The 23,837-nt window shown below is 45.1% G+C and overlaps 1 protein-coding gene across 2 annotated transcripts; it reads right to left on the reverse strand.

Moving 5' to 3' along the window:
* Positions 1–1,659: 1,659 nt before the first annotated feature.
* LOC129833020 (serine/threonine-protein kinase tousled-like 2) lies at positions 1,660–23,568 on the reverse strand. Of its 2 annotated transcripts, XM_055897237.1 has the most exons (28): positions 23,383–23,568; positions 22,775–22,863; positions 17,881–18,155; positions 17,614–17,663; positions 17,353–17,413; positions 17,131–17,270; positions 16,896–17,002; positions 16,633–16,698; positions 13,752–13,834; positions 11,740–11,811; positions 11,558–11,627; positions 11,386–11,429; positions 11,194–11,295; positions 10,901–11,002; positions 10,513–10,605; positions 10,195–10,305; positions 9,931–10,067; positions 9,634–9,786; positions 9,474–9,540; positions 9,267–9,364; positions 9,102–9,183; positions 8,752–8,843; positions 8,552–8,641; positions 8,042–8,211; positions 3,537–3,675; positions 3,325–3,436; positions 3,086–3,193; positions 1,660–2,882 (listed from the first exon to the last, which is right to left on the reverse strand). In XM_055897237.1, exons 1-28 carry the CDS (start codon positions 23,535–23,537, stop codon positions 2,709–2,711), a joined length of 3,042 nt encoding a protein of 1,013 aa, XP_055753212.1. In that variant the 5' UTR covers positions 23,538–23,568; the 3' UTR covers positions 1,660–2,708. The 2 variants fall into 2 exon arrangements, with proteins under 2 accessions (XP_055753212.1, XP_055753211.1); XM_055897236.1 differs by lacking the exons at positions 16,633–16,698; positions 16,896–17,002; positions 17,131–17,270; ... (3 more) ...; positions 22,775–22,863; positions 23,383–23,568 and adding an exon at positions 14,974–15,605.
* Positions 23,569–23,837: the final 269 nt, after the last annotated feature.

The raw sequence follows: 23,837 nt of genomic DNA on the forward strand, positions 1-23,837 counted from the left end.
CTAAGTTGACTGTGCCTTTAAACAACTGGGAAAATTCCAGAAAATGATGTCATGGCTTTAGAAGCTTCTGATAGGCTCATTTACATCATTTGAGTCAATTGGAGGTGTACCTGTGGATGTATTTCAAGGCCTACCTTCAAACTCATTGCCTCTATGCTTGACATTATGGGAAAATCAAAAGAAATCCACCAAGACCTCAGAAAAAACATTGTAGACCTCCACAAGTCTGGTTCATCCTTGGGAGCAATTTCCAAAATGTCTGAAGATACCACGTTCATCTGTACAAACAATAGTACGCAAGTATAAACACCATGGGACCAGGCAGCCGTCATACAGCTCAGGAAGGAGACACCTTCTGTCTCCTAGAGATGAACGTACTTTGTTGCAAAAAGTGAAAATCAATCCCAGAACAGAAAATGGCATTTTGAAGATGCTGGAGGAAACAGGTACAAAAGTATCTATGTCCAAAGTAAAACGAGTTCTATACCGACATAACCTGAAAGGCCGCTCAGCAAAGAAGAAGCCATTGCTCCAAAACCGCCATAAAAAAAGCCAGACTACGGTTTGCAACTGCATATGGGGACAACGATCTTACTTTTTGGAGAAATATCCAATGGCCTGATGAAACAAAAATAGAACTGTTTGGCCATAATGACCATCGTTATGTTTGGAGGAAAAAGGAAGAGGCTTGCAAGAACACCATCCAAACCGTGAAGCATGGGGGTGGCAGCATCAGATTGTGGGTGCACTTCACAAAATAGATGGCATCATGAGGACGGACAATTATGTGGATATATTGAAGCAACATCAAGACAACAGTCAGGAAGTTAAAGCTTGGTCGCAAATGGGTCTTCCAAATGGACAATGACCCCAAGCATACTTCCAATGTTGTGGAAAAATGGTTAAGGACAACAAAGTCAAGGTATTGGAGTTGCCATCACAAAGTCCAGACCTCAATCCCATAGAAAATGTGGGCAGAACTGAAAAAGCTTGTGCGAGCAAGGAGGCCTACAAACCTGACTCCGTTACACCAGCTGTCAGGAGGAATGGGTCAAAATTCACCCAACTTATTGTGGGAAGCTTGTGGAAGGCTACCTGTTTAACTAGGGTAAAACATTTCAATTTAAAGGTCAATGCTACCAAATACTAATTGAGCATATGTAAACGTCTGACCCACTGGGAATGTGATGAAAGAAATTAAATAAATAATTATCTCTACTATTATTGACATTTCACATTCTTAAAATAGTGGTGATCCTAACTGACCTAAGACAGGGAATTATTACTAGGATTAAATGTCAGGAATTGTGAAACACACTCAGTTTATGTAAACTTCCGACTTCAACTGTAGTCAGCTCTGGGATTCGAACCAGCGACCTTTCGGTTACTGGCCCAACGCTGTTAACCGCTGGACTACCTATCTCCCTTTCAAAGATGTTCTTGATTATTTGAGTTCTTCCTCGATAGACCTTCTCCAGCTGTATCTGGGTCTTCCCGGTTTCCTTTTCCCCCTGGAAATTCCAGGTTACAGATAATAAATATTACACAAGTGTGCTTTTGTGTTGTTGATGCAGAGAAATGAGCTTGCCGTGCTTTCTGAGAGTAAACAACCCAACCAGAACCCCCCCCCCCCCCCCACAAAACACTCAGATCGCACAGTTTAACCAATAGTATTTAATGGGTTATGCAATTCTCTGCTAAGGCCCAATCTCCTCGCAACAGTACAGTACAATGAGTAAACCAGTCCCTTGCATTTTATTGGCAAAAAATTCAATAAAACAGACCTAAATAAATATGTGTTTTCATGAAGGGGCAATTACTAAAAAGAGAACAGGGGAAAAAAACAAAAGAAAACAAATTTAAAAACCACCAATTGCTTTTTTCCCCTTAGAATTGATAAAATGTAAAAGTAACAATTCTTAAAAAAGGGACCATTCATTCGTTTTCCACGTCATATCATGTAACACAACTAGAACCAATATAAAAACTGCAGCGGAACAGTGCCACCATCTGGAAGTTTTAAGCTTTGGTCACAGGATTTAAAACGGGGGGGGGGGGGGGGGGGGATGTTTCCCTTCAAAAACTACCTGGACCCAGGAGAGTGGCTTAAAATGGATGAATGCCATAGGTCTTGTTCAGGTCCAGTCTAAAGGCAGGCTAGACTGGTACTGTCAGTCAGGGGAGGGGGTTGGATGACAACCAAAGCATTTATCAAAGGAGAACCCAGAGCATCTGGGACGACTCCGAGGCATGGTGTGTAGGAGATGGAAAACAGTCCCTTCCATTTCTCAAAGCTAATGCAGCCCTGTTCCATTCTTTTCATCTTAACATTTTAGAATTTCCCCATTTCTCATCAGCTCAGTGCCATGCCCCCCTCCTCACTGTGGGGGGACCCTAGGGCTTTGACCCCCAGAACACCACCCCCCCTCAGGGGAGGGAGAGACAGGGAAGCTGGGTGGGTGGACATGGGGGACGGAGGGCTCCAAGTTGCAGTTGGAACACTGATTACCCCACATCTCCCCCCCTCCACCTCATCCATGATTCCTCACGCTCCCCCTGCCTGCACCCCAGAGGTTTCCCTGGGGTGCTGAACCCATGGCGGGACATAAGCAGGATGGGAAGTGGTGAGGGGGCTGAATCAGGCAGCCACCCCCACCTCCACCTTCCACTCAGGTCAGTCAGTTCGTAGTGAGATAGATAGTGAGGGCTCAGTTTGAGGCGCTGCTGTTGGAGGAGCTGGAGGTGGAGGGTATAGCCGTGCCAGAGGCCCCGGACGTGGCCACAGACTTGCGGATGTGAGGCATGAGGAAGGGGTCACTGGCTAGCTGGTGCACATCGATACGGTCCTCCTTCCGGTAGACCAGACAGCGCCTTATAAAGGCCTGGAGAGAGATAAGGAGGGGACATTTAGAGACGTTGTGACAGGGGAAGAGTTTGTGCACAGAGCAGAAAGGGATGAATGCGTAAAGTAACAGACCAGTGAAAGAGGGCTGGAGTAACAACACCAGGCGAGGAAGAATTTAAGGAATGGACTAACAAATGACAGAAAGGTGAGGGAAGGACAGACAGAAAAAACAAGCAGTACCTTAGCTTCTGGGGTGACTACTGGTTTGGGGGGAAACTGCACCTCTGTTGCCTTCAGTATGGTGTTCTCCTGGAGGATGTCCTGTTGGGACTGGTTATGGCCAAAGGGCTGGGGGCGAAGACAAAGAAAGAAAAAAGGCAAAAGTTAGCAACACAAAACATCCTCATCTCTTAAATGGAGTATAAAGAGTATGAATAGAATTCTGAGAGGAGTTAGTAGCGTGTGCGTGCTTGTATTACCTTGCGTCCGTACAGAGCCTGATAGAAGATGACTCCCACTGACCACACGTCCACCTTGTTGGAGATTTTAGGAGGCTCTTTACCCACCACAAAGCATTCTGGGGGAAGGTACCTGCAAGGGAAGATCATTTGTTAGAGAAACACTCATTCCACAATAACAATCACCCAAACAAGACAGTCGTTCTATTGTTGTAGTTTGTGCGGCGCCTCACCAGTAGGTCCCCGCACCCTGCGAGGTCAGCTCCATCCCGTCCACCGAGTTGTAGCTGTCGTCGTCCATGATCTTGGACAGGCCGAAGTCGGTGATCTTGATCTCACCACAGGCTGTGCCATTCACCAGGAGGATGTTGCCTGAGGAAAAGACAAGTCAGAGGGTCAAGACAAAAAAAAAAGGTCATAATGAACATTTCTCAGTAATACGTGGTCAAGGCTGGTTTATAAAATTGGTCTAACGACGTGTCTGTAGACAATTCGAATGCGACAAGATTCGCTGGTCCAAACAACATTTCATATATACTCCGGTGGAACGTCTATAGACTGTCTCTGAGACTTTTCGGTTTCCTTGTCACAGACCGATGAAAAAAAGTGTGTTGTCATGGTTACCTGACTGCGGCAGCAATGAGACAAGCAAAAACAATATCCGGTAGAATGCCCTGCATTTAATACGTCACACTCGCAACCGTAAGCTATTTTCTGGAATTAGCTTGCCATTGCCTTGAAAAATGATCTTGTTGTGAGTTTACCTTCCTGTAATAATTAATAAAACTGTACTAAAAAGGTAGCCTAGTGGTTAGAGCGTTGGGCCAGTAACCGAAAGGTTGCTGGATTGAATCCCTGAGCTGACAAGGTAAAAATCTGTCGTTCTGCCCCTGAGCAAGGCGGTTAACCCACAGTTCCCCAAATGCCGAAGACGTGGATGTCGATTATGGCAGCCTCATGCACCTCTCCGTTTCACAGGGGTTGGGTTAAATGCGGGAAGACACATTTCATGCATTGAATGCATTCACTTGTACAACTAACTAGGTATCCCCCTTTCCCTAAAAAGATGTCACCTATGCTCTGGTCATTATTTGAACTGCCTACCTTCTAACACGCTAGAAACTAACCAAAACATTGTTGCGTGGTTAGTTTATAGCTTTTAGTTGTCTGGCTTGCTAGATTAACATACACTGCTCAAAAAAATAAAGGGAACACTTAAGAGAGCCAGTTTCATCATAGCGCTTGATGGTTTTTGCGACTGCACTTGAAGAAACGTTCAAAGTTCTTGAAATGTTCCGGATTGACTGACCTTCATGTAATGATGGACTGTTGTTTCTCTTTGCTTATTTGAGCTGTTCTTCCCATAAAATGGACTTGGTCTTTTACCAAATAGGGCTATCTGCTGTATACCACCCCTACCTTGTCACAACACAACTGATTGGCTCAAATGCATTAAGAAGGAAAGAAATTCCACAAATGACCTTTTAATATGGCACAACTGTTAATTGAAATGCATTCCAGGTGACTACCTCGTGAAGCTGGTTGAGAGAATGCCAAGAGTGTGCACAGCTGTCATCAAGGCAAAGGGTGGCTAATTTGAAGAATCTCAAATATAAAATGTGTTTTTGATTTGTTTTTTGGTTAATACATGATTCCATAAGTGTTGTTTCATAGTTGTGATGTCTTCACTATTATTCTACGATGTAGAAAATAGTCAAATAAAGAAAAGCCCTTTAGTAGGTGTGTCCAACTTTTGACTGGTACTCTACGTGTAAAGCAAGTTGAAACGATGACAGCAGACTAAAACGAGACAAGATACCTTTTCACTCAGTTATCTTTTGACTCTTAAGGCTGGCTTACAGTTGGTCTGTCGACATCGACAGTCTGTAGGCTGTTGTCGCAGTGACATCCTGAACGTTCTATCGTTGTCCGACATCGAACTTGTCGTTGTTGTCATGATATGCATGACAGCAGCCTGGTGGTCCAAGTAGCATAACTGGTGTATTTTAACACCGATTAACCCATCCGTTAATTGGATATACAATGCTCAAAAAAATAAAGGGAACACTTAAACAACACAATGTAACTCCAAGTCAATCACACTTCTGTGAAATCAAACTGTCCACTTAGGAAGCAACACTGATTGACAATAAATTTCACATGCTGTTGTGCAAATGGAATAGACAAAAGGTGGAAATTATAGGCAATTAGCAAGACACCCCCCAAAACAGGAGTGATTCTGCAGGTGGTGACCACAGACCACTTCTCAGTTCCTATGCTTCCTGGCTGATGTTTTGGTCACTTTTGAATGCTGGCGGTGCTCTGACTCTAGTGGTAGCATGAGACGGAGTCTACAACCCACACAAGTGGCTCAGGTAGTGCAGTTCATCCAGGATGGCACATCAATGCGAACTGTGGCAAAAAGGTTTGCTGTGTCTGTCAGCGTAGTGTCCAGAGCATGCAGGCGCTACCAGGAGACAGGCCAGTACATCAGGAGACGTGGAGGAGGCCGTAGGAGGGCAACAACCCAGCAGCAGGACCGCTACCTCTGCCTTTGTGCAAGGAGGAGCACTGCCAGAGCCCTGCAAAATGACCTCCAGCAGGCCACAAATGTGCATGTGTCAGCATATGGTCTCACAAGGGGTCTGAGGATCTCATCTCGGTACCTAATGGCAGTCAGGCTACCTCTGGCGAGCACATGGAGGGCTGTGCGGCCCCACAAAGAAATGCCACCCCACACCATGACTGACCCATCGCCAAACCGGTCTGGATACTACGCTGACAGACACAGCAAACCTTTTTGCCACAGTTCGCATTGATGTGCCATCCTGGATGAACTGCACTACCTGAGCCACTTGTGTGGGTTGTAGACACCGTCTCATGCTACCACTAGAGTGAGACCACCGCCAGCATTCAAAAGTGACCAAAACATCAGCCAGGAAGCATAGGAACTGAGAAGTGGTCTGTGGTCACCACCTGCAGAATCACTCTTGTTTTGGGGGGTGTCTTGCTAATTGCCTATAATTTCCACCTTTTGTCTATTCCATTTGCACAACAGCATGTGAAATTTATTGTCAATCAGTGTTGCTTCCTAAGTGGACAGTTTGATTTCACAGAAGTGTGATTGACTTGGAGTTACATTGTGTTGTTTAAGTGTTCCCTTTATTTTTTTGAGCATTGTATATCCAATTAACGGATGGGTTAATCGGTGTTAAAATACACCAGTTATGCTACTTGGACCACCAGGCTGCTGTCATGCATATCATGACAACAACGACAAGTTCGATGTCGGACAACGATAGAACGTTCAGGATGTCACTGCGACAACAGCCTACAGACTGTCGATGTCGACAGACCAACTGTAAGCCAGCCTTAAGAGTCAAAAGATAACTGAGTGAAAAGGTATCTTGTCTCGTTTTAGTCTGCTGTCATCGTTTCAACTTGCTTTACACGTAGAGTACCAGTCAAAAGTTGGACACACCTACTAAAGGGCTTTTCTTTATTTGACTATTTTCTACATCGTAGAATAATAGTGAAGACATCACAACTATGAAACAACACTTATGGAATCATGTATTAACCAAAAAACAAATCAAAAACACATTTTATATTTGAGATTCTTCAAATTAGCCACCCTTTGCCTTGATGACAGCTGTGCACACTCTTGGCATTCTCTCAACCAGCTTCACGAGGTAGTCACCTGGAATGCATTTCAATTAACAGTTGTGCCATATTAAAAGGTCATTTGTGGAATTTCTTTCCTTCTTAATGCATTTGAGCCAATCAGTTGTGTTGTGACAAGGTAGGGGTGGTATACAGCAGATAGCCCTATTTGGTAAAAGACCAAGTCCATTTTATGGGAAGAACAGCTCAAATAAGCAAAGAGAAACAACAGTCCATCATTACATGAAGGTCAGTCAATCCGGAACATTTCAAGAACTTTGAACGTTTCTTCAAGTGCAGTCGCAAAAACCATCAAGCGCTATGATGAAACTGGCTCTCATGAGGACCGCCACAGAAAAGGAAGAACCAGAGTTACCTCTGCTACAGACACATCTCAACATCAACTGTTGACAGGAGACTGCGTGAATCAGGCCTTCATGGTCAAATTGCTGCAAAGAAACCACTACTAAAAGACGCCAATAAGAAGAAGAGACTTTCTTGGGACAAGAAACACGAGCAATGGACATTAGACTAGTGGAAATCTGTGACTCAATGATCCAATACACCTCCAGGCTGTAAGGGCTATTTGACCAAGAAGGAGAGTGATGGAGTGCTGCATCAGATGACCTGACCTCCACAATCACCTGACCTCAACCCAATTGAGATGGTTTGGGATGAGTTGGACCGCAGAGTGAAGGAAAAGTAGCCAACAAGTGCTCAGCATGTGGGAACTCCTTCAAGACTGTTGGAAAAGCATTCCAGATTAAGCTGGTTGAGAGAATGCCAGGAGTGTGCAAAGCTGTCATCAAGGCAAAGGGTGGCTACTTTGAAGAATTTTCTTAACACTTTTTTGGTTAATACATGATTCCATACGTGTTATTTCATTGTTTTGATGTCGTCACTATTATTCTACAATGTAGAAAATAGTACAAATAAAGAAAAACCCTGGAATGAGTAGGCGTGTCCAAACTTTTGACTGGTACTGTAAGTGATCGCATCAGTGTTGACCTGGTACTAATATTGCAGTGTAACTGCTGCCATGCTAGTGTCCGTGTGATCTGCTGTTTGTACCCACCGGGTTTGAGGTCGTAGTGGATGATGGGTGGGCGGATCTCGTTGAGGTACTTGAGGGCGTTGACCATCTGCATGATGATGGAGCGGGCCTCCTTCTCCGACATCAGCTTGTGCTGCTTCAGGTAGAAGTCCAGGTCGTTCCCCTCACAGTACTCTAGAACCGTACAGAACCTGGAACACAACGAGACGGAGGAACCTACGATGAGGTAGTGTTTTAATCTCGAACCGTACAGACCCTGGAGAGAGAGGATGTGGTACTGTTAAGCTCTAGAAACGCACAGAACCTAGAACAACGACAGTTCATTCGGCTGTGTGGTACTGTTTTAGTTTAGAAACCGTACAGAGCCTGTTCCACAACGAGAGACAAAGGAACCAACTGTTAGGTACCGTTTCAAAACAGTAAGATACAGAGTTGAAAGAAAAAAATAACACCGGAACTAGAAACCCCCCAAAATCTCAGGTTCTATTCCAAAGATGTGTTGGATATGTTCTGCTGCTGTTTGGGACTTACGAGTCTGTGTCGAGTGAAAAGTAGTCGTAGAGTTTGACTATCCGTGGGTGGTCCAGCTCCTTATGGATTCTGTACTCTCGACATGCGTGTCTGAAAAAGAGACCACGTTAAACGCCAATGGTAAAACCAAAGTGCTTCTGTTACCCAGATCACTCGGAGGGGAAAAAAGATTTGTCTATGATAAGAAAAAGGGAACTCACTTGTGGTAGTTCTCTTTCTTCTCGTCCCTCCAGTTCTTGTTCAACTGGTGGATTTTGACTGCGACGTATCTCTGCTCCGTTAGGTCAAAGGCCTTCAAAAACGTGAGACATGACATCAATTACAAACAAATCATTCTATCACATCCATTATTCTTTATCATATCTGAGCGAAACCTGGCAACAATATGAAACCTTGGCACCGACTTTAAAAAATGGATTCAGGTGAACATCAAAAGTTCATCGTTATGAGAAATCCTTTAGACTATGTAGTCGCTGTACTTAGTTCAATGGGTCTACAACTATGCATTTGACCATGATGACAATAGGTCAGTTCCAATGAGTGCCCTCACCTTGTAAACTTCACTGAAGCCACCTCGGCCTAGTAAGTAGAGCAGTAGGTACCGGTCGTTTAGCGTTGGGTGGTCTTTGAACCTGTTGCGGAAATCAGACACATTTCGATTAAAAGGTCAAACAGAGAGATCACAAATAAGAGAACACCGGTAGAGAGCACGTACGTGGAGTTATCCTCGTTGTGGATCCTCTTGAGCTCGCGGATGTGCAGGTTCCGTACTCGCTCCAACCTCTCCAGCTCAGCCTGGATCTCTGCCTCCTCCTGCAACACACAGCAAGCGTATTAGCAACTTTTACAGGAACCAACAGATAAACAGTACACAAACTATATACACAAAATATATAAACATTGCAGGTAAACGGCACACCACCTTCTTGAGATGGCCCAGTCTTAGTTTGAAAATCTCCTCTTGCTCGTGATACTCGGCCTGTGATAACCTGGAAGAAGAAGAAACTCACCATCACAAACGGAAGCAAACCAGGGAAAATGGATGCATTTAAACAGAGAGGGGAAGAGGCGGGGTAACGTACGCGTCGCTCTCGGCTCCGTTGGCCTTGCTCTTGCGTTTGTTCTGCTCCAGGCTAAGGGGCGGGGTTTGGGCCATTGAGGGCGGTTTCCTCTTGGCCAGGGCCTTCCTCTGTCTCTCTATGTCCTCTCGCTGGGAGTTGATCCTCTCCTGTTGCCTAGAGACGAGACACACAGACAGGTGACGGGGAGGGTCAGTGCTGGTATGAGAGAGAGAAAGATTAAAAACAACAGAGGAGGGTAGAGAGGAGTATGAAGGAGGATGAGATGCAGAGTGAGAGAGGCTTTTGAGTGACCCTTACTTGATAAGGTTCTGAAAGGCATATCCGTCCGTCCACTGTTCTGTGAATGAGGCACCATGTCGGACGGTGGTGAAGTGACCCAGACGAAGACGGTCCTGCATGCTCTTGTCGCGACACGCCATCTTCTCCTGCTTCGACTGGGGGAGGGAGAGAAGACACACACACGTTATACTTGGGGAAAGCTAGTCCTTGGTCGAGAAAATAGACATGGGTGACGGTATTCTAGACTCCCAAGCCTGTTGTAGGGACAGAGGGAGAACTCACTTTCTCAATCAGCAGCTTCTTGCTCATGGTCACGCATTTGTTCAAGCGTTCTTTGTACCGCTCCAGCATCCTCTGCTGCTCATCCAACTGCCTTCGAAGGTCACAGTTCGCCTGAAACAGAACGGGTCAAAATCCCATTCATTAATAGTCCTTTTAAATGAAACAAAGCTGTTTTAAAATGTCAGTTAGTAGGTTCTGAAGAGATCTGTTTCCATGTCTGGAGCATCATGCCGTCTCATGACGAGGCCCACAACATGTTATTCCATTAGAAGACAGAATGGGAAAACAAGGGCACGTTGATGGCAGATGTGTTCCCACCCGCAGTAAGTCATCGATCCTCCCCTCCTTCTTCTCCAGGTCAGAGTTCTTGTTGTTCTCCATAGCAGTTAGCTTCTCTACCGTCAGGTCAGACTGCAGGAGGAGAACCAGAGGACGAGAAAGAGAGATGAAGTCAAACATTCACCAGAGACGTGTCATATTATACAGGAAGTTATTACAGACATCACCAGTGCTCTGTGTGTGTGTGTGTGTGTGTGTGTGTGTGTGTGTGTGTGTGTGTGTGTGTGTGTGTGTGTGTGTGTGTGTGTGTGTGTGTGTGTGTGTGTGTGTGTGTGTGTGTGTGTGTGTGTGTGTGTGTGTGTGTGTGTGTGTGTGTGTGTGTGTGTGTGTGTGTGTGTGTGTACAGATGGTGTAAGGTAACAGCTACCTGTGTGGCTTTGTGGTTCATGTATAGGGAGACAGGCTTTAGGGAACAGGATGAGTGCTCTGTGTTGGCTGAACCCATAGAGGACGGGCTGCCCTGCTGCATCTGGGATACAAAGACATCCACATACCACTAACATCATGTCATGGACCACAGTAACATTCTGCTTTGCATTCAGGTCAGTTTGAAGGACACGATGGGTTCGTTAGGAATGGGGGGGGGGGGGGGGGGGAGAAAAAAGGGCACGGTGAAAAGGGAGGCAGAAAAAGAAAGGAGAAGTGAGGGAGCACGCTCACTGTGCCTGGGGGGTTGGAGAGGGAGTGATGTTGTGGGGAGGAGCGGACAACTGGAGGGAGACTCCTGGCAGGACTGGTACCAGGACCGCTACCACCCACAAACTGACAGATTTAATGGAAAAGTCAGAAGAAGGGCGAAGGAATTCAAAGCTATGGATGAGTCTTGCCAAAAAGTGCACCTTGCACACTCACCTCAAAATAATCACTAATTTTCTGTCCTCTTGCTCCTCCTTTCCCTGGAGAAGAGAAAAAAAGGCTGAAAATCTGTGGGCCGTTGATATATTCTGACAACAAAATGGCCGCCGGCAAGGCACAACTGAGGTGAAAGAGAGAGATCACGGAGGAAGGGAGACAGACATCTCACCTTGGCTGCCGTCGTACGGCTCTGCTTTCCTCTTCCTCGTTCTCTGGTCGTTGGGCTTTTTCTCTGGGGTCTGGAAAACGAGTAGGAGAAACACATTGTACTTTAAGACAGTGGAAGATGTATAAAATAATCATATAACAAGAGTGAAAAGATTTATGGCGCCGTTGCTGTGGGACACTGACCTCCAGCTCTTTGTCACTGAGAGAGCCCACGCTGCACAGGCTCTGATTGGACGACTCATTGTGGCCTGAACCCTGTTCAAAACAAACAAACAAACCCACACAATTACACGTCAGACAAAGAGTGGAAGGATATGCCAAGGGCTAGGAGGGACTAAACTTAATCCACAGTTAAACCAGGGGTGTGGTAGGGAGGGATGGGGATTATGCTTTCTGCTTTCATTTGACTGACTCTTTCTCCCCATGGCTACTCTCTGGTGAACAGATAAGGTGAGTGATTGTTTGTGAGAGAAAGAGAGAGCAGAAGAGAGTCGGAGAGGAATAGGGTTGAGCTAATATCATCCCCATTCGTCTCCACACTGTGTACCTACCCTATCAATTCTAAATGTCTGTTGCCTAGGTGATGCCTGTCACTCAAATGACTCACTTTTGAATTCACCAGACTCTGCCATATCAGAGAAATATACTTAGTCATTCTGGACACATAATGCTGCTCCCTCTAACTAAATTGAACCTGAAATTGCTGAACATCAGACATAACTAATGCAGGTGGGAGTAGGTCTCTCAATCTTTTTCTCCCTCACACTCTCGCCTTTCATTATTTCATCCTCAATCTCTCCAGCCTTATTAAAATATTTTCAAATCCTACTACTCAGATAGGGTATTGGAAGGCTTTCAGTGTTTCCCTTGTATTCACTTAGCAGTGGCGCTGCTAAATGAAATACATTTTAAGGATGGACAGAATGTAGAAAATATAAATTGACCTATATATTGTTATATAATCTTTGAGAACTAGAAATCCCCAAAATAAAAACTACCTAGACAGTCAGGGAGAATCAAAAATTCCAAAAACGATTTATTTAATACTATTTTTGGAATGGCTGGATTACTGACGTGGCATGCAGGGTACATGCCAAGGGGCCTCGATTGGGGTCCCCATAGGTTATGTTCTAATGTTTAACCATAAGAACACAGAAATGCTTAGAATTGCAGGAAATTTGCTTTCACACTGCAAAATTCTCTCAGCGCCATGGAAAAAAATGGATAGAATTGCAGGAAATTAGCCGAAAAACAGCACATTTCTCTCTGACGCCAATTCTGGACCGATTTAAGCCGCGCCCACAACGCTTATAAGGCAGCTCAGGATGACTGATAGGGAGCAGAGCTACAGGGCTGTTCAAGGTCGAGAGACACAGGTTGAGCTGCCCCCACCACATCCTGGGGCTTTCAGACCTATAACACCAGGGCATGCTATATGTCGCTCATCTCTCTCTAGGCTAATACTTCCTCTCTCTCTCTCCCAGTCTTTCCACACACTGCAACTCTGTCAGACAGAACCTGGTCAGACCGATTCGGCCGTGGCGTGACGCTTTAGCGGGAGCCGCCATTTTCTCTGCGACAGCACCGTGCTCTTGGCTCAGTCCTGCCTACGGCTGGCATAGAGCCCAGTCCTGGCTCTCATTCACTCTCTGGGCTCCGGATCCCTTCCCACAAAGGCAGCTCTCTAAGATGGAGTCTACCTCAGCACCACCAGGCAGGACCTCTAATCAAAAGCCACCGCGCTACTGCCATAACATCTGGTCAGGGTTTCTACACGTATGAGAGTGACAGGCATTCCTGCCCTTCCCTGTCCCACTTCCCCCTCCTGCCCGTTCCCTTCTTGGCAGCCCTCCGCACTTGCATATGCAGCCGCCACATGATGAGCCAGTAGGAGAGGATACCATGTCACACCAGCCAACAGACACACAGCTCTACATTCTCAAGAGAGAGAGAGGCGGAGGGGGCTAGCCTGTCCCTGACCAAGCTCAACCAGAAATAGAGAATCAAACAAAGAAAGGGAGAAACAAAGAGAAGGGGTGAGAGAGAGAAAGAAAGACAGATATGGCCCTGAAATAAAAGTTCACTATTGAGATCCTGTTGTCAGTCCTACATTAGTAGAAAAGGTGGAGCGGGAAAGGAGAAAGACCCTATATAGGCCTCTCTCATCTCCAACGATATAGTGTAGTAACACAGACCTTAGCCACGCCGACCCCAGTGAAGCGAGCCTCCAGCAGCTCCTGGCGTCGCGGGTCCAGGCTGTGCAGTTCTTCCATCATGGCTGCAGGGACAATGAGCAAGAAACACACAATTTGATATCAGATCTGTTTACTGTCCATAGCACAGACAAACATCATACAGAGTAAGAATACAAGGGGCTGGAAATCGTCTAGCAACAGCTTGAGGATTTAGTGACACAACCAGTTCAGGGTTGCCTATAGATGAATGTGTTGATGCATGCAACTATAAATTCGTAGAAACTGACTCACGGATAACCTCAGACACACCTGTTTTTTAAAGAATCAGGTCACCACTACCACTGATTCCAACACAGAACTTGATCAACGACAAGAAATGAAGTAAAGACTAAACAGGCAAGAGCTGAGCATACTCTTGTGCTGACAAGGGACATTTCAGCAAATATGGTTTCAAAACTGTCATTACAGTATCGTGATAAGATTAGTGGATCGGATTGAGTCATTTTCCCCACATAGCTTCGTTGCTTAGCTAGTTAGCTGACAGTTTTGGCAAGAAGGGTCAGGCCAGCGACCAACCAACTTGTTAATAGTATATCAAATCAACTAGCTAGATAACTAACTAGCTAGCTGATCAAAGAATACAGGCAGCGTGCCATCATCCACTTGCAGGTGACAAAATACTAACAATGAGAGTAACATGATAGACATTGTCATGACTCATGATCATGTGTTCATTACATTAGTTGACATGTGTCAATAATTCAGGTTCCCCCCTTGGTTAGTCTATGGGTATGGCTACCTTGTTGGTGATGGCATTCCAAACATGTTTTTGTTGCTAAATGCTTGTTAGCTAGCTAGTTAACTACAGTAGCCAGCTGACGTCCGACGTAAGCCACCTGGTGCAGCTAACTATTAACTAGCAAGTTGGTCACTTCGTTGGCAAATATGTCTGATAGGTAACTAAAAAAAACAGCATTTTATATTTCCAAATTATAACTACTTGCAAAATTGTCAATTTAAGAAGGGGAATAGATCATTAACGTTACTAGGCTAAGGGTGATGGATAGCGACATGGCAAATATCTAACTAACATGTAAGGTTAGCTAGCTAGCGTTAGCTAGCCAGCGTTAGCTACATGAAAACTGCTGTTTTTCAGGAATATTATGTCCCAACCCAAAGTTATGTTAGAAATAAAGCATTAATACAACTCGACTAAGGTTACCTGTTGTAATTATATTTTCCACGGGTCCAATCTTTTAATGTCCACGATTCTTGTCTCCCTACTTCGACACTGTCAAACGAGGCCTCATCCAAATCCCCGTTCTTCGGTGTTGATTTGTTACCAGTTAGGAGACGAGCGTCTGCTTGGCCCCCCAATAACGACGGATAGTTCCCTTCTCCGCCTAGAAGTCCTGGGGTATCCCGAACCAGGCTTTCCGCACTCCCTACACCGGTATCCCCAGGTTCACATTCCTTTCATCAAGGGCCGTACCATGCCTCTTTCGGGTATTTTATCCCGAACAATGACCATCACTTGCCCTTTTCATCGCGAATATGCTCCAACAATGTGGGTATTTTGTGTTATAATGTTGTCCTCCGATCTGATATGTTCGGTCTAATTCTGTACTCAATCAGAACAAAGTTGGTGTTCGGCTTCACCTTCCTCGCCCTAGCAAACAATCTGTTACGGAAATTGTGTTGTTCCGATCATTTCAGTTTAATCTGGATTGGTTCGGTTTCTCTTTTTTTTTGTAATAAAACAATAATCGGTAAATCTCCTTTATTCTCGTGAGATTGTTCAAATGTGTCTTTCCACCTCCACCCCAACCACGCCTGCCCCCAAAACCGACTGTAGACCAATTGAAATCGATTTACAAACTAGCTACATGCAATCTAAAACTGCCCATAACTTTTCAGGGAGACAGAAACGCAATCATCTTTTGAAATGTGAAGTGAAGGCAATTATCTGAAAGGAATCATGTGACAATGATGGGATTACACATCGTTTTTTAATCATCTTGAAAGTGTTCATGTAAAATATTTTTTAACTCATACAGCACAATTAATCTAAAATAATGAAAAATGGCAAACAGTCTGTTGAATGTAAACATTAGAACATTGGGTTTCCAGACCTTTTTTCAGGTTTCATTAGCTCATCATCCTTTTCTATATGCCGTTTCTGAGCCAGAGCTGTGAAAACAAATGGCTGAGGGAACCCAATAGCAAAACATGTCTTATGCTTTGCACACACATCACCCCTCAATCCATCTCCAATTCTATCTCTCCCTCCCAGGGGTTGCAGTCCCACATCTACCTCAGACACTAGTTCAATGATAAGCCACAGTGTTCTCTCTGCTGTTCCTGGCTCACTCCTGTGTCTCTGGCGGTTGGGTATGAGGCTTGCGGTACTTGCATTGGATCCAGACACGGTACATGGTCAGCTGCTTGCCTCTGTTCACCTGCAGCCGCCGGTCCACCATGTTCTGGACCTTCTCCAGACCCGCTTCACTGAAGTAGTCATGTAGCTCATCTGGAGAGAGATGTCATGGAGATATTATACACATAAAAAACAGAAAGTGTCTAGTGTCTGAGGTAGATGTGGGACTGTAACCCCTGGGAGGGATGGATAGAATTGGGATACCTCCATGAGACCATTGTGACGATGGACACCATGGAGATGGATTGAGGGGTGATGTGTGTGCAAAGCATTAGCCATGTTTTGCTATTGGGTTCCCTCAGCCATTTGTCTACACAGCTCTGTGTTCCCCCAGGTGCTTAGATAAAAAGGTAATATAATTTAAATATAAATAAAAACAGACTTGCAAATTACCACTGTTAAAAAGCAGTACATACTAGCCTTTTGATTTGATTGATTTATTACCTTGAGTGAAGAAATAGACTCGCGTTCCATCACCCCGGACATAAAAGTTATCTGACAAACACCTTCCTGAAAAAGGAACATTCAATAATTCAATCGATTTTCCCCAAAACATGTACATATCGCTAATCACAATTTACAAGCATTTCGCTACACACAAGCATTACGCTACACCCGCAATAACATCTGCTAAATATGTGTATGTGACCAATATCATTTGATTGGATTCCACACAGTCCCACGCACGAGTGCCTATGGTAACTAACCTTTCTTGAAGCGTAGCTGTGCCATGTCATAGCGCCCATAGTCCCTGAGCAGCAGCACTCCTCCAGGCTTCAGCAGCCGAGCCAGTCTGCTGATGGAGGCCTGCATCCTGACAGAGGCAAAGAAAGACATGGGAATTTGATTGCACTTAATTTTTCCATATCGCACACATACACACGCACCCAACACTTGCTTGTTGCCACACTCAAACACGCACATCATACAGGGGTGTCTTACTTGTCAGGATGCAGGGCTGAGAGCACGAAGATGAGCACTATAACACCCAGGCTGGCGTCTGGGACAGGGTAAATAGCTCCCTCATCACCCAGGTCATGAACAAAGGCATAGCAGCGCCCGGGGTCATACTCTGAATTAGCCTGGTGGTGAAAGGGACAAGATTAATTCATCTATTTATCAGCCAACTAATGACATCATCTATCAAGCATTTCTCCTTCTCACCTTGACCAGCTCTACAGCGGTGCTGGAGAAATCACAGCAGTAGACAAAGAGTCCGGGGTCGCTGTCACACACAAAGAAGACAGGGTCACGCAACATGGAGGTGCGAACCGGGTTGCATCTAATACATATTGAGATCTGAATAGCAGATATACAGCATGTGCATACGAAGAGGGTAGTAGCTAGTATAAACAGTCAAACTGATCAGGCTGCATACTGCATAAATGGGACTGCTCAATACACGTGGTCCCAACCACCACTCACTTGTTGGTCTTCAGAATGGGAAAGACAGTGTTGCCAACACCACAGCCAACCTATTGAATCAAAAGGACATAGGTTAGCCTACTCTATGCCCGAGGGCCACATATACTTAGCTGGACCCATATCTGTTTGTGCTCTTGCCAACTCTATTGCTCATTCTCACGGGCAAACATGTTTGACATTACAATGAGTGACAATGAGTTGGCATAACACAGACTGGCACTCAAGCTAACATATACTACAGTCACACTATGATACAGTATTCCTCACCTCCAGTATGCGATGCATGGCACTGGATCCAGGGAAGTCACCATCTACAGGGGCCAGAGGGGTGACTTCACTGCTTTGACCCTGACTCTGTTCGAGACCATGTGGTTCACTGTCCTCAGCTCTATGGTCCCCAATACAGGAGTCCCGGGTGAGGCGACACTGTGGGGCCAGCTCAGGGAACTCTGTGAAGAGCCAGTGGCGGTCTTTGAAGAAGCGATTCTCATGGATGGTGTAGAATTCATTCCAGAACTCGTTCGCCCGGCACTCAAATTCCTCTGTTGAAATGAGTGGAAGAGATGCAAATTGACTACTACATATACTATATCTTGTTCTGGTACTTACACTACATGACAAAAAGTATGTGGGCACCTACTCGTTGAACATCTCATTCCAAAATCTTGGGCATTAATATGGAGTTGGTTCCCCGCTTTGCTGCTATAACAGCCTCCACTCTGGGGAGGCTTTCCACTAGATGTTGGAACATTGCTGCGTGGGCTCGCAGTCAGCATTCCAATTCATCCCACAGGTGTTCGATAGGGTTGAGGTCAGGGCTCTGTGCAGGCCAGTCAAGTTCTTCCACACCGATCTTGACAAACAATTTCTGTATGGACCTCACTTTGTGCATGGGGCATTGTCACGCTGAAACAGGAAAGGGCCTTCCCCAAACTGTTGCCACAAAGTTGGAAGCACAGAATCATCTAGAATGTAATTGTATGCTGTAGCATTTATGATTTTCCTTCACTAGAATTAAGGAGCCTGAACCATGAGAAACAGCTCCAGACACTTTATTCCTCTTCCACCAAACTTTACAGTTGGCACTATGCTTTCGGGCAGGTAGCATTCTCCTGGCATCCGCCAAACCCAGATTAGTCCGTCGGACTGCCAGATGGTGAAGCATGATTCTTCACTCCAGTGAATGCGTTTCCACTACTCCAGAGTCCAATGCCGGGGATCTTTACACCACTCCAGCCGACGCTTGGCATTGCACAGTGATATGTGCGGTTGCTAGGCCATGGAAACCCATTTCATGAAGCTCCTGACAAACAGTTATTGTGCCGAAGTTGCTTCCAGAGGCAGTTTGGAACTCGGTAGTGAGTGTTGCAACCGAAGAGAGGTTATATATATATATATATATACAGTGGGGAGAACAAGTATTTGATACACTGACGATTTTGCAGGTTTTCCTACTTACAAAGCATGTAGAGGTCTGTAATTTTTATCATAGGTACACTTCAACTGTGAGAGACGGAATCTAACACAACATTCCAGAAAATCACATTGTATGATTTTTAAGTAATTAATTTGCATTTTATTGCATGACATAAGTATTTGATCACCTACCAACCAGTAAGAATTCCGTCTCTCACAGACCTGTTAGTTTTTCTTTAAGAAGCCCTCCTGTTCTCCACTCATTACCTGTATTAACTGCACCTGTTTAAACTCGTTACCTGTATAAAAGACACCTGTCCACACACTCAATCAAATAGACTCTAACCTCTCCTCAATGGCCAAGACCAGAGAGCTGTGTAAGGACATCAGGGATAAAATTGTAGACCTGCACAAGGCTGGGATGGGATATAGGACAATAGGCAAGCAGCTTGGTGAGAAGGCAACAACTGTTGGCGCAATTATTACAAAATGGAAGAAGTTCAAGATGACGGTCAATCACCCTCGGTCTGGGGCTCCATGCAAGATCTTACCTTGTGGGGCATCAATGATCATGAGGAAGGTGAGGGATCAGCCCAGAACTACACGGCAGGACCTGGTCAACGACCTGAAGAGAGCTGGGACCACAGTCTCAAAGAAAACCATTAGTAACACACTACGCCGTCATGGATTAAAATCCTGCAGCGCACGCAAGGTCCCCCTGCTCAAGCCAGCGCATGTCCAGGCCCGTCTGAAGTTTGCCAATGACCAGCTGGATGATCCAGAGGAGGAATGGGAGAAGAAGGTCATGTGGTCTGATGAGACAAAAATAGAGCTTTTTGGTCTAAACTCCACTCGCCGTGTTTGGAGGAAGAAGAAGGATGAGTACAACCCCAAGAACACCATCCCAACCGTGAAGCATGGAGGTGGAAACTTCATTCTTTGGGGATGCTTTTCTGCAAAGGGGACAGTACGACTGCACCATATTGAGGGGAGGATGGATGGGGCCATGTATCGTGAGATCTTGGCCAACAACCTCCTTCCCTCAGTAAGAGCATTGAAGATGGGTCGTGGCTGGGTCTTCCAGCATGACAACGACCCAAAACACACAGCCAGGGCAACTAAGGAGTGGCTCCGTAAGAAGCATCTCAAGGTCCTTGAGTGGCCTAGCCAGTCTCCAGACCTGAACCCAATAGAAAATCTTTGGAGGGAGCTGAAAGTCCGTATTGCCCAGCGACAGCCCCGAAACCTGAAGGATCTGGAGAAGGTCTGTAAGGAGGAGTGGGCCAAAATCCCTGCTGCAGTGTGTGCAAACCTGGTCAAGAACTACAGGAAACGTATGATCTCTAATTGCAAACAAAGGTTTCTGTACCAAATATTAAGTTCTGCTTTTCTGATGTATCAAATACTTATGTCATGCAATAAAATGCAAATTAATTACTTTAAAATCATACAATGTGATTTTCTGGAATTTTGTGTTAGATTCCGTCTCACAGTTGAAGTGTACATATGATAAAAATTACAGACCTCTACATACTTTAAGTAGGAAAACCTGCAAAATCGGCAGTGTATCAAATACTTATTCTCCCCACTGTATATATTTTTTTTTTCTCCCCAATTATGTGATATCCAATTGCTAGTCAGTCTTGTCCCATCGTTGCAACTCCTGTACGGACTCGGGAGAGGCGAAGGTGAAAAGCCATGCGTTCTCCCCGAAACACGACCCCCGCCAAGCAGCACTGCTTCTTGACACACTGCTCGATTAACCCGGAAGCCAGCCGCAACAATGTGCCGGAGGAAACACCGGAAAGCTAGCGACCGAAGTCAGCATGCATGCGCCTGGCCCGCCACAAGAGCGCGATGGGACAAGGACATCCCGACCGGCCAAACCCTCCCCTAACCCGGACGACACTTCAGTACTCAGCGGTCCAGTTCTGTGAGCTTGTGTGGTCTACCACTTCACGGCTGAGCTGTTGTTGCTCCTAGACGTTTCCACTTCACAATAACAGCACTTACAGTTGACCGGGGCAGCTCTAGCAGGGCAGAAACTTGACGAACTGACTTGTTGGAAAGGTGCCATACTCTGACGGTGCCACATTGAATGTCACTGAGCTCTTCAGTATGGCCAGTCTACTACCATTGTTTGTCTATGGAGATTGCACGGCCGTGTGCTCGATTTTATACACCTGTCAGCAACGGATGTGGCTGAAATAGCCGAATCCACTCATTTGAAGGGGTGTCCACATACACTATATATATACAAAAGTATGTATCTAGCAGGCCTATGTATGGTTGTTTGTTTTATCACTTATCAGCGTCTAGCGCTGAAATAATTGATACCATACTCTCAGTTGGTGAAACTGTTTCCACAATTGGTTATTGTCCATGGGAACACCCACCCCTCAACACCACCCACCTGCTCTCATGGATTAACGGGGTGCAATGAACCAACCTGAACTAAAATTTGGGCTTACACGAGACATTCTCCTTTAAACCTAGGAAGCAACCATTCAGCAGCTTTTTAAGCTTAAAGGGATACTTCAGGATCTACTTTCCCAGAGTCAGATCTACTCTTGGATACCATTTTTATGTCTCTGAGTGCAGTTTGAAGGAAGTTGTTAACTAGCATTTGCGCAATGACTGGAATTCTTTCGTAACTGCTAGCATGCTAGTAGATACCATAGACTTCCAGTCATGGTGCTTACGCTAGTTAGCATTGGCTCGCAAAACTCTTTCTAACTTCATTCACAATGCATGCAGAGACATAAAAATGGTATTCATTAGTTCATTTGACTCTGGGGAAGTAGATAAAGAGATGTCATTGCCAAAGTATACCTTCTAATGTCAATATACATTTGGTACTTACCAAAGAAAGGAGTTTCACTGAGCAGCTATCGTCATTACTGCCCTACCCAAAAATTGTCTGTGTGACAAACAACTGAAAAAATGCCTTATATGGAAATAATCTTGTTGTTGAACAAGTGCTCATGTGCCAAATCCACCTCATTACTGCCACCAGAGATGTGTATATAATGACGAGATGCTCATGTCTCCGCCCTAACAATGGGAGTTGTTGTCCCAAAGCCGGGAACGCAGTAGACAAGCTTAGGTCCAAAATAAGCCCATTGGGTTTATATTTGGACTGATTTTGGCGAGAGTGAAACCTCTCGCTTCGCCTCTTCCTCTCTGATGCCACGCACAGATTAGCTGATCCAGCAGCAGGAAAGGGAATTGATTGTATAAGGTACGTTTTTAGTGATTGCATATTTCAAGGCTTTCTTTAGTGTATTTTAATTATGTCACTAATATTGCAGAAGGTGCAGAGGTGGATTTAGATTATTTCCAGAAAAGGCATTGGACATGTCCGAGAGCATTAAAACTGCAATGTATCATGGGTAAATTGTGACTGACTGACTGATCTTCAAATAATAATGGGTTGTTACTTATGATGCAAGGTGATTTGTGGATCAGTCAGTCGAGACATTATATACAGATCTCTGATGGCAGTAATGAGGTAGATTTTTTCAGTTGCATGTAACTTTCAATTTAGACCTTTTTTGGAAGTACGTACTGTCTGGGACGGCAGCGATGATGATAGTTGCTCAGTGAAACTCCTTTCTTTGGTAAGTACCACATGTATTTTGACATTATTAAGCTTGAAAAGGTGGTGAATGACAAGTTGAATGGATGCTTCTGGGCTTAAAGGAGGACCGTCTCCTGTAAACCCAGATTCTGGTTCAGAACCAACCTTGCTTCTCTTGAGGGAGGGGCTGACTGTTTTCTTGGACCTTCTTCTTGGCAGCTGCCTCTTGCTCCTCTGTCCACTCCACATTGTCCCTGAAAGTGAATGGGACACCAACACCACTAGAAACCAAGAGGAAGACATGCTACCCATGCCTAGTTATGTTCTGTCCACATGTTTGCCCAATAATAGACTAATGAATCCTAAAGTTACTCCTTACAGTCCAAAGACCTTACATGTTCTGTTGTGAAGCAAATGTACAAAAATGTGATAGAAGACGCAGATAGTTAATCTGTTTTCCGTAAACAAGCGCTTTAACATGGACATATGACCGTGTGGGAACCCTAACCCTATATAAAAAGCTGTGTATCAATTTAACCTTGTTTTGATTTCTCGCTGATATGAAACGTAAGGTCTTTATGCTTCCAAAGCCGTACCGCAAGCGATGCATGTAAATGTTCAGACCAAGCCTTGGGGCTCTTAACAAAACACACATGTACAGAAGACACCTTCATCCAATGACTCTTGTGTAATGTAATGGAACTGAGAGTCATGATCAAGGGCTATCCATGTGTGTGTACTACCACCAGTAGTATGCATGCTAAAATACGAACCATGCGTTATGTTGAAAAACTTGACGTGGGTCTGTCAGGAAACGGGTTCCGAACTGAGGTCTTTTCAGTTCTCCAGATGTGGATTCTGATAATATTTGTTCCGTTTCAGTGATGTTTTGCTCCACTATCCCTCCCACAGTAACGGGCGCTGCCATGTTGAATTGACGCACCGGAAGGAATGTCCAGAGAAATTGAAGCAAAGACTACATTGTCAACGAGATATCCCACTATAGTCAGTAAATCAGCATTGCCTGTGAGTACTCTGTTACACCATTTGAGCGCGCCATAGCCCTACATTTGGCATTGTGATCGAGAACGTGGCTGCTGGTGAGATCTCCGCGTGGGGATGAAGGGAGGTAGGATGAAAGATGATGGCGGGCAAGGAAAAAAGTGCAGCAGATTAATATATATGGAGTGTGGGATTGCACAAACCTTCTGGAAGATCTGGTGAAGGA

The sequence above is a fragment of the Salvelinus fontinalis genome, chromosome 34, assembly GCF_029448725.1.
Source record: "Salvelinus fontinalis isolate EN_2023a chromosome 34, ASM2944872v1, whole genome shotgun sequence".
Taxonomy (NCBI): Eukaryota; Metazoa; Chordata; class Actinopteri; order Salmoniformes; family Salmonidae; genus Salvelinus; species Salvelinus fontinalis.